The sequence below is a fragment of the Gnatocerus cornutus genome, chromosome 1 (assembly GCF_029298725.1).
Source record: "Gnatocerus cornutus isolate USDA-ARS CGAHR chromosome 1, icGnaCorn1.1, whole genome shotgun sequence".
In the NCBI taxonomy this organism is placed as follows: domain Eukaryota; kingdom Metazoa; phylum Arthropoda; class Insecta; order Coleoptera; family Tenebrionidae; genus Gnatocerus; species Gnatocerus cornutus.
In genome coordinates, this window is record NC_142233.1 from 36,391,209 (window position 1) to 36,402,954 (window position 11,746).

The 11,746-nt window shown below is 32.5% G+C and overlaps 1 protein-coding gene across 1 annotated transcript; it reads right to left on the reverse strand.

The window, feature by feature from the left end:
- Window positions 1-771: 771 nt before the first annotated feature.
- LOC148182207 (uncharacterized) lies at window positions 772-7,334 on the reverse strand. Its single transcript, XM_088029269.1, has 2 exons — window positions 7,295-7,334; window positions 772-5,022 (listed from the first exon to the last, which is right to left on the reverse strand). Exons 1-2 carry the CDS (start codon window positions 7,307-7,309, stop codon window positions 829-831), a joined length of 4,209 nt encoding a protein of 1,402 aa, XP_087885395.1. The 5' UTR covers window positions 7,310-7,334; the 3' UTR covers window positions 772-828.
- Window positions 7,335-11,746: the final 4,412 nt, after the last annotated feature.

Consider the following 11,746-nt stretch of genomic DNA (forward strand, 5'->3'; position numbering starts at 1 on the left):
ACTCGTCGTGCGTGTTTTAAAGGCTTGTTTATAAACTTGTATTATAATATACTATTATTTTAACTTGTCATTCATAACACGTTCAAATTTTAGAAGAACTTTCAAACATATTTGAGAAGATTCATGCATTTGATTGTACAGGGTCCACCAACACTAGTGTCTCGGTCCAAAATCGCTATTAATTATGAAGCTATAAAAATATTTTTTTTTGTACATTAAGAGGAAACGAAGCGCTACAAACTGATGTGATCAGTTTTACTCTAGTGTTAGCCATATGTGAAATAAACGCAAAAAACTACGTTTCAAATCAAAATGAGGAAAATGATATTAAAATGTGAATTAAAATGTGTGGTACCGAGATATTAAATAATTCTTAAAAATTGTTTTAACTTCTTTATGAGATTTATGACCTTGCTTCCAAGCCACACTCTGGCTTCAATTTTTGGGATTTATTTTTAAAAGTGAAAGAACTGCCGAAAAAATTTAATTCTTTGGGAATTGGTTATTTACGCAAAGCACTTTCAAATTATGAGATAAAAAAAAGCTGAACGAGCCCATTGTCACTGGAAATTTCATTCGTGAAATTTACAGGAAAAGTTTGTTGTGCTTGGTTGATTTGAAAAAATTAATGTCTCTGATTGGTCGAATCTTTGGTGAGTTAAATTCTCAAAATAAAGCAACGTGTACAAAAAAAAATTCAGTCTGCAATAGCTTTTTATTGTGTATTTTGTGGACAATCAGTGAGTGTTGGCCAACAACTGTAGCCCTTAACCTATTTATTTAACAAAATCTAAATGAAATATATCAATAATTATTATTATTAACTGTCTAGTGTTTTTTTAAAATATGAATAATTTGATTATTTACATGCGCTTCGGCCACATCCATAGCTGTTTTTCCATCAACATTAACAGCGTGAATGTCAGCTCCAGCCTTCAAAAGCAACTCAAGAATGTCTGGGTAATCTTGCTGAGCGGCAATATGAAGGGCTGTCCAACCATCATTCGTCGCAATATTAACTTTACAGCCGTGTTCGATCAGCATCTTTACGACTGTTTTGTATCCATTTTGTGCAGCTAGAAAAAGAGGGCCTTCTCCAGTCTTGGTGACAAGATCCACATCAGCTTTTGCGATTAACAACTGTTCCACGTTCTTCTCGTGTCCTCCTTGACTTGCTATACATAGGGAAGTAACATCATCTTCTTGTGGAAAATTGATATTGGCTCCAGATTTAAGCAAATATTCTACAACATGGTCGTGGTTATTGCGTGAAGCAACGTAAAGAGGAGTACATCCATCGATAGCCACAGCATTGATATTTGCCCCTTTTCTTGCTAAAAATTTAACAATTGGAAGATGGCCGTTCCAGCAAGCAACGTGTAGTGGTGTAACTCCAAAATTGTTGACGACGTTGATGTCTATATTGTTATCTAACAGAAGCTGTACGATATCTACGTGGTGGTGAAGACTGGCTGTGTGTAGAGAAGTTGAACCATCATTTCCACCAACATCTGACTTAGCCCCTGCATTGATTAGTAGCGAAGCCATGTTGAAATAACCATTCTGGCATGCTTTGTACAAAGCAGTTTCACCATTTTCGTCCCTGTGGTTGATGTTGGTTTTATAACTATCAATAGTCAAAAGCTTTTCAAGAAAGACGTGTTGTTTATAAATCACATTTATGTGTAGCAGCGAAGAGTCATCTTTTTTCGTTCTGATAAAAGGTACTTCTGTGACAATATTAAAGACTTCATTATAACCAAACTTGGCAGAGTAGTAAAGCATGCTCAAACTTTCATCGTCAATTTTGAGAGAGAAATTCTTCTCGCGTTTCGTTAGAATCTTGAGCTTTGTCAGCAAACACTCGCCTTTCTCCGCAAAGACTAATGTGTCTTCGTTTTGGACTTCATCTAATTTTGAAACGTCACAATTCTCAAGGAGATACTCCAACATTTGTACATACTCAACATTTTCTTCCGTATGTAAGTCATCATTTTCGTTGTTGATGATGTAAACTTCATTTTGCTTCTGAGTTTCAAGAATCGGGTATCTCTGACCCCAAGAACACGCCAATTGCAACACATTTCTTCCTCCCTTATCTGAACAGGCAGGTAAAAATTCTTTGTATTGTTTTAACACATTTATGTTTCTATACACCACAGCAACATGAGCTTGCGAATCTTTTGCAGTCATCAAATCGAAAAAGAATCGAATGTTAACATTTTTACTCTCAAACAAAATTTCTTCAACATCTTTAATTTTGTCGTAATTCTCAGTAAAGTACTTTGCTACAAAGAATTCAGCATAGGAATTGTGCAAAAAATGCGGAAAATTGTTTGTGATTTCTGTAATAAGTCCTAAACAGTCAGAGTAATTCTGCAAATCTTCGAAGAACTCATCACAGTTTATGTTGAGTTGCTTTAAAAGCTCACCCGTGATTAACGCCTTGAGACTGGCGTCTTGATATCTTTCAAACATTGTTTCTTTATGGGTTTTCAACACTTGTTTCATGGGTTCATTCGGACTGAAAACAAACGCCTTCTCTGTATAATATCGCTCAAATTTCTTATCAATGATGTGGTGATATAAATCTGTTAAAGTAAAGAATGTTTCCAATAATTCGGAAAACTTTTCAGGGTCTTGTCGAAAAAGTTCCGTCAACATATAAATCTGCAGCGGTATACCCAAAATATCATTATACTTTGTCAACGTCATAGTACAGATAATTTTATTTACAATTGATGTGATATTAAGTTCTTTAGAAATATTTTTCAGACGTTCTTCAATGTAGTATGTTTGTTCCTCCAAGCTGAACTGCTTCATATGTCTGGATAAAACAGTGAATCTTTTTTCTAACGTTTTTTTTAAATGAGTTCTCGCAGTTATCCATTGACACACGTTTTTTGAAGACAATTCTTCTATAAGGCTCATAATAACTTCAGAATGTTCAGTGTTAAGTTCATCAATAGCATCCCAGCAATACATAACATGATGTTTTTGTAGCAACAATTTGATAACTTGCTTTTCAAAATCTGAATACTTGTTGTGTTTTTGATTTATAACAAAGTCAGTCAGTTCCTGTTCTTGTCCGTGTTTTCCTTCAAGTTTTTGACATAAGAGGACCATGTCTGTGGGATGCATCAGGACAGTCCACTTGTTAGAAGAGGAGCTATTTTTGATGTTCTTTAATAATTCAGACTTTCCCATTCCTGCGTCTCCGACTATAACGTTAATGTTATTATTAGATGGCTTTTCAGACAATTCCGTTTCGTTGATGAATGTATTTTCTCTTCGATACTTTTCCAAATCACTAACATCACCTTTGCTACGTATCCATTCGAGGGTGTTTTCATCCACGATCTGCAAGTGATGAATTGTGGGTATTGTAGGGTTTTTCTCACATATTGCTAGAAAATCGCTCGATGAACAAAAAGTGTTGCTAACCAACATGTCTGGCCCAGAAACAAAATTCTTCAAAACAGGACAAGAACGGTAAAGACGTCTATGTAAAGGACCAAACTCTTGACAATCTTCTTTCATTTTGTCCTCTTGTTTCTTTAGATACCTTGAAACCAGGATTAAATTAAAATTTCCAATTTTGTTCTTAATACTGTCACGTTTGTTCATACAATTAAGAACAATTAACGTATTCTGGTCGATGTTCTTCAAGTAGTTGATGTCGATGAGATTTACTGCAATGCTTCTCGTAATGTGCGGTTCAAAGATTTCTTCCTTGGTTTCTCCGATGTTATATGGAATATCCAACATCACCAGTAGTTCGTTTGTTGTTATTAAATTTAAGAGCTCACCATGGTCTTCAACGAGCAACTCTACGCTGATATTATCTTTTCCTTGAATGGTGAAACCTTTTAGTGTTTTGAGCAAATCTTCGTACACTTTACGTTCGTGGACTAAATCAGATAAATTTTGAAAAATGCAAATCGGTAGACGCCCATCCTCCGACTTTTGTTGAAGTAAAACAAACTTTTGATGTGAACACAATTTCATCGCGTTGAATGTTATTTCGCTTTCAGTGACAATTAATGGACATTTTTTCATTAGCCAAAAGAGACTGCTCGTCTCCACAGGATCCAAGGCATCTAGTTTTTGATGAGAACTGCCAGGGAAAAGCTGCTTTATCATCTTTCGTTTTTCACTTTCAGTTAAATCAGTTTCTATATCTTGAGAAAATGTTTTGATATTGTTGTAATTTTCTTCCCAGAAAACTGTGATATGAAAACGATTGATAGCTTCTTGTAGCACTTTCATTTCTTGACTGATTTTCTCCAAAGAAAGTGGTTTAATAAAATCTTTCAACATACACAACGCCATTATGCTTTTCGAAAACTTTTTGTTCAATTTAACTTTTTCTCCGTGTTGCAAATTCCATTCCGATACGAATTTTAAAAATCTTTCAGCATCTTCTTTTTTACAACTTAATGTTTCTTGAAAGTCTTTTATGAAACGTGTTTCTATTTCTTCTGCATTCAATTGATCTGTGAGTAAAAAGAAATTTTCAAAAAAAAATTTATATTTGTCAAGTTCAGCCATCTTCAAATTCTTGGAATTTTTAATTTCAAACTTATAAGTATTTTCACTTTTCAATAATTTGCATTCTTCACACTTTCGTATAACAACTGGAACTTCATCAATGCAAATATCCGCATTGCCATTTGTAAATTTTTGGGTAGTCATTAAAATGAACTTGTAGTTCTCACGTTTTGAAATTTGTTGGAAAGATTCAAAGTATTTTTTAATTGCGAAATCCTTTTTACTGATGAATGCTCTTGAGTTCAACATTTTCGCAGTACTTTTGTGTTTAAGTTGAATAGCATAATTGTTTGAATTGTTCGGTTCTACGGATAAAACAATATCGTCAAAATCACCAAAATTCTCATCATTCGATGATAATTGGAAGTCGGCGATGGTGTCATCAAGCACCAGTTGAAGAGCCAAAACAGAAGCAACTAAACTTTCGTAGTTTTTTCCTTTATCGGTGGTGCCAGAGCGTTTACAGAATGTCTGCAAAATAAACGTGGTTTAGTAAGACAATTGTATTGTCGTATTTATAACTATAATAAATAGATAATGTAGCTACAGTTAAGTGCAAAATTAAAAGAACTATTTTTATGATGGATTTTTTTTAACTATAGGGCGGTTATTTTTTTTCCATTCACGTTCGACTTTTTTTGGCAAGACAACACATTTTACGTTCCACAAATCACTTCGTCCTAATTTTTTTATAAATAATAACAAATGCATAGACAGCAATGATTACGGCAAAAATTGTGACAGTTGTCACAAATCACTTCCGGTAATCAAATTTTTAATTACCAATATCTTGAATTCCTGAAAAACACTGTCTGTTATGTTATAAGTAAAATCAAGTTCAAAATCGGATTGTAAGAATGTCTTAGAATGAAATTGCTCCAATTAAATTATAGCAGATATCTCTACGTGAATTAAAAGCCAGATTGCAAAACAAGTTGAGATTCGTCTGAGGTTGATCTTCAACCGATTGTATTCATACCTTGTGATAAAAGCATATACCGGGTGTAACGAAAATGAATTTATTTATTAAAATAACAAAACACAACTCTGGCCTCTGACTCGAGCTTTATGAATTTGTAAAGCTCATTATTCTGCGTTTGACTATAGTCCTACTATAATTTCTCATTTAAAATCAAAAAAATCTCAAAAAAAATCCTACATACACTACCGCTCAAAAGTATTTGCCCACTTAAAAATATTAATAAAATTCTTTTGCGATTTCGCGGTTATTTCTGCTGATTCTGTGGTAAGAGATAATCATATTGTACGCTTTTCCACACCTAACTTAACTTTCTCCACCATTTCTGTACAAAACTGTCACTAATTTTTTGAGAAAAAAAACTTGGAGAACAATAAACTTCCGCAACCACAAATTAAAGAAATTTTGTTGTCAAAGACCTTCACGATATTAAAAGAACGGTAAACGTCAATCAACACTTTAGTTTTTGCATTTATAGGCTGATGAATTGTGAAAATATGTGAGACGATAACTTTTTAAAATTTCGAAAAGTACATTAAAAAATAAAAAAATGGATATTTTCTAAAATATGTATCAAAAATAGAAAAAAATTGCTGTTTACACCAAGTAAATAAACATGAAAACAAAAAACGCCAAATAAAAACGGAAGAAAGAAATTATTAACAATAGCACTATGTATTTGAACAATTCGTTATTGTGACTATTTGATGCTAGTCGACATTTATCTTTGTTATAAAAATGTTAAAACAACTATTTAAACTGTTTCAGGAACTTTTGACAAATCAAATAATAAATATCTATCAGAGACAAACAGATTTAATTTTTATTATAAATAATAATTTCTGCACTTAACTATACCATTAAAAAATAATTATAATCTTATTTAAAATTCATTTGTCTTTGTCAACAGCAAGTGGTTGGAAAGAGATGAAAACTTTTAGAAAAGTTTGATTAGGAATCAATTTTATGTAATTCGGATTAGTAAATTCAAAATTAAATTAAATTTTATCTATGTATCGTGTGATCATTATTGTTTGTAATCGAGTCAGCCTTGAAAATTAATTTGTGGGTATGTCTTTGATAGAATTGTACTGACAGCTGTCAAATGATTGTCAACTGCAATGCCAAAATTGAGCAAATAGCAAATCCACGTTCAAGGTGTTATTCCATTCTGTGCCCTATAAATAGTAGAACTATATATCTTCTTCTTGTTGTATATCTTTTTGCTATGTCCAACACCTTCCAGAATTCTTTTTGATTTTCTCTTACCGCTTGATTTACTTACTCGCATGAATTGTCAATAGATATACGGATTCATTTCCATGTATGACTCGATTACAAAGAATAATGATCACACGATAGTATGGTGGACACAGAAGAATCTTAGACTACTTTATTATCATTTTAAAATTTTAAAAAGTCTCGATGTAATCCTAGCATTATTATCATTATGATTGAAGTTAATAAAAAAATCAAACAAATTTTGAAAACGTTTTTCTGCGAAATGCCACCAATTTTAATTGATGCGCCGCCATACGAAGGTAAGAGTTGGTTTTGCGCTACAACACTTGGTGTTGGGCAACTTACATTTTGACAATAAGTGTGAAACTTGAAAATATTCGATTAAAATGTTTTGACCTAAATTTTTTATGCGTTATGTTATTTTTTATGATATGTAGGTACAGGTTTTACGAATAAATATCTGTATACATAAAATATGGGAATTAATAAGGTAAATATACATATAAATAATTTATTACTTACTTTCCTGTTTTCCATTCTCTGTTCCAAACCCAAACCATGTTTTTGCACAAATGCTAATATAATATTGATGATTGTTCAATTTGGATATTGATAAAAAACGAGATAAGCAAGAATCAACAAATGTACTACGAAGGTAGTTATGACATGACATTGAACCCGCCTCGGTATAACAAAATGACAAAAGTATTGTTTTTAGTACCAGTGGAATCAGAAGGGTTATAAGAACTGATCACGATCGAACCATAGTCGGGCAATCCAAGCAGCCATAAATAAAGAGTCAGAAATATGATTTAAAGAAAATATTTTGATCTTAACTTATACCTGATTCATACCTTACGTACATAAGGAAAAAAATAATTGCACATAATATGTTTAATGTTAATGTAATTTTTGTGGCAAATAAGTTTTCCATTGAAAGGCTTTGTTTTGACATGGAAATAACGAAAAGCGATGACTAGATTTTTTTGGAAATTTGAGGCAAATGCGTCATAAACATGATCGGATATGAGGGGTCGTTGCCTTTTTTATCTTATTTGCTTCATAGTAAGTATACTTATTGGAATTTTTATGTCATCTTAAAAGAAACTATTGAAATCATACTTTATTGTCATTATGTCTTTTAATTGACATTTTTAAATTGACTAAATTTGGCTTAGACTTTTATTGAATGAAATATTTTTATTTAAAGGGATGTGGCAGCCTAAGGTCCTTATAAAGAGAATAATAAAAGTAGAAAAGTTCGAAATTAATTTATTATTTTAACAAGAACATATTGAAGTAAATATAATAAAAAATAAATCATAAACGACAAAAATTGCAAACACACAACGATAAAACACAAAAAAAACTACGTAAAACGCAAAAAGGACGAAAGAACACATAAACAATAATAAATTATTGAGTAATCTTCGATATCATATTTGTTTTCATTAACCGTTAGGGGGTTGTTAGGTTTTAGTTATTTACAATACTAGTGCGCGAAGTTTATGTTCGTGCATGAGCGTTTATTTAAAGCACGAGCGACTGAAAAGAGCGAGTGTTTTATTTACGCGTATGCACGAACAAGCTTCGCGCACGAGGATTGTATAACATTTTTTATACAAATATATTTTTGATTAATTTTTTTAGATTATACTAAATTTTTTGACAGAATTGTCATGCGGTTGCCAAATTTAAAAAATACAGTAAAACTCAATACAACATTAGCATAAAATTATGGCTCATCACTGATTGATTGTGTTTTGTGATGCATGAAACTCATACCTGGCGTAATTTTGTATTTAATTTTTGAAATACATTTTTCGAAAATGAAAAATGCCCAGAAATTGGAAAGGGTAGCACAAATTTGCACAAAATTATGAAGTTTAAACTTATTTTGCAATGCTCGAACTGGACACACCTGAAATGAATTTGGTTCATCTCAGTTTTAAACCCTTCATTTGTGAAATTTTTTTTTTTAAGTTTTTAACCAAATATTCTGATAAAAAAATTTGGTTGCCAGAAAAACACTCTTTCTTCTGTTCTAAAGGTAAAAAAATTAAAGATTACAATCTGACAGTCTGTGGAGGCAAATCTGATTAATGGAATTAATTAGGAAAATTTTCTCTAATTTTTGACACTAAAACCATCGGGATACATTTTTTATTTTTTACATTTACAGAGGGTGAATTAAAAAAGGGCGAGATTACAACCCTCTGACGGCTGGTAGAGGCAAACTTGATATGGGAGATTTATCAGTGAATTTTTCTCTATTTTTTCACTACTGCCTTTGGGGTAGATGCTGGATTTTTACGATAACAGTGATGAAAAAGGGCGACATTACAACCCTTTGATCATCCCCTTTCTGTACATTTCACACCAAAGTATTAATTGTCACTATGGTAGGTTATTATTACGAAGTCAAATTGCCATAAAATTGTAAAAAGAGTACGCGGAAACACGAAAATTTCCATCAAATTTTAGTGTTTATCTGGTCAAGAAACCGCAAATGAGGGTACGCTTATAAATCAGTCTAGTCGTAAATTATCTGAAAAGTTCAGAGCTTCGATTGAAAAATTTTTAGTTTCTCTCTCTCATAACTAGACCAATTTTAATGATATCAATTTAAACTTAACGGGAAAGTGTTTTTGAAAGTGTTTTATACCAATTCTTTGTTTAAAAATTCATAAAAATCAAACATAAAATTCTATTCGTAAAATTACCCCAAATTACCGAATTTTCAAGTAATTATAATTTTTTTTTTTAATGTTTGTAACGTAGTTTTAGAGGAAAATGTGAATACAAACAGTTAATATTAAGAACGAAACTGATACATTAAAAAATTAGTAGAATATTTGGACGATACTTTACATGGGATTCTCCGTAAGAAAAATGTCTTGACACTCGCCTTAAAATCACCCATGATCAAAGTATTAGTAGTGAGCACATAGTTAGTTTCTAAATATTCGAAGATATCGTTATACCATATTGACAAGGGGAGGCTGGAGGCAAATATATGTTGATAATGTTCAGTTTGATCTCCTCACTGAGCTGTACAGAAATATTGACAAAAATATTCACTACTTGATACATCATCTGTTAACCAAGTCTCCGAAACGGCAATAATATCAGGGTAATTAATAATAACGTTGGGGTAAAAGAGATTAACTTCTGTATACATATATTGAAATCTTGTTTTTTTGAGCAAGTTTGGAACAGAAATACCCCACAGGGGGCATTATAGAATATATGTTAATATGGTATATTTTCTAACTAACAAAACGGGTACAAAAGTTTATTTTTTTGACAATCTTAAAAGTAAATAAATATAGAAGACTACAGACACTAAAAATCGCGCGGAGGTAATTGAGGCGGCATATTGTTTCTTGTGGACGTTCTATTGTCTTTGTTCAGCAATGGCTCAGTTACTCCTCGTTCCAGATCAGCATTTTTTCTTAAAGAACTGTACACATAGTCGTGCCTTCTACCGTGAGTTAAAGGATCAGATCCGCTGCTTCTTGTACAATAACATATGATGACAATTGTAGATAATACTATACCAAAAGCTACACCAACATATATTTTGAAGTACTCGGTGTTTGCATACTACAAAAGATTGTTTTAATAGTCATCGAGTTGGTCAAATTAAATCCTACAAGAACTCGAAGACAGGCTCTGTTTTCCAGCGGAGACGAACATACAATACAGGACTTTGATCCAGCGACAGGTTGATACTGCCCTGCAGGACACATCTTGCAATAAGATTCCAGGCCAACATTGTAGGTATCTTTTGGGCATACAACTAAGCAAACAAATTGAAATTATACAGTAAATAGCTATTTGTCTATTAATAAGTGCGCAAAGATTCAGATTGCCGATTGAGAGAGACAATCTCTCGAAATCGGCAATGTGAATTTGCGCTCGAAATAGACACAGTTTTTTCTACAATCTTGCATTTACGCGATTAAAAACAACTTCTATGGAGCTATTGTTAAATTTCGTTAATGTTAAAATTCGAAGCAATGGGATAAAATTCGGTAAAATGAGAAGTGTCATTTAAATTTGACACATGAATCGTTGTAATTTTATCATGGGTTTTCCAAAATAAGTAAGTAAATAAGTAAAATGGCTCCGACATGTGAACTACGCACCAAAAATACAAAGAATAATAAGAATATTCTTGTGATAGGAAAAGATGCGGTTTTTAGAACCATCGTGCATCGATGCGATCTCACGGGAGTTGCTTTAACAATTTACATTGAAGTTAATTGCAAAGGAATCGGAACAATTAGTACAAAATCGAAATAAAGCAAACTGGAAGACATGAGAGACATGAGTAATTATAGAACTATACTCATGTCTCTTCCAGCACCAACCCTAAAGTAGACAATGTATGGTAAAGCCCACTCAGAGATTTGGGCTCTCTATAGTCTGAGATCCCATAACATAAAAACCTAGGTCATAAGCTAATTCGATTAAACAAACTTTTTTGAAGGTTTTATGATGAGTAGACTTAAGATGTTTTGCTGTGCCTAGACGCAGCTTAACCGAAGTACTTCTTAAGGATGGTAATTAACACTACGATATGTAGTAGCATGATGAAATTAGTATCAAATAAAAAATCAGAAGCTGTAGTGTCATAAAAGTTTGGTATGCATCACCATTTCTTGGCAGAAGTACTCAGCAGACCGCTTCAAACCATGCGTGACCTTGAGACCATTCCAGGTGTTTTTCACGCGATTCTGACAGCAAACGGTAGAGCAAACCAAACTTTTCTAACACTACAGCTTCCGATCTTTCATTTGATATCAATTTTATCTTGATATTAATTACCCAAGTGTTAATTACCATCCTCAAGAAGTACTTCGGTCAATCTGCAATTGGGCACACCAGCAGATCTTGAATCTACTCATCATAAAATCTTCAAAAAAGTTTGTTTGATCGAATTAGCTTATGACCCATGTTTTTATGTGA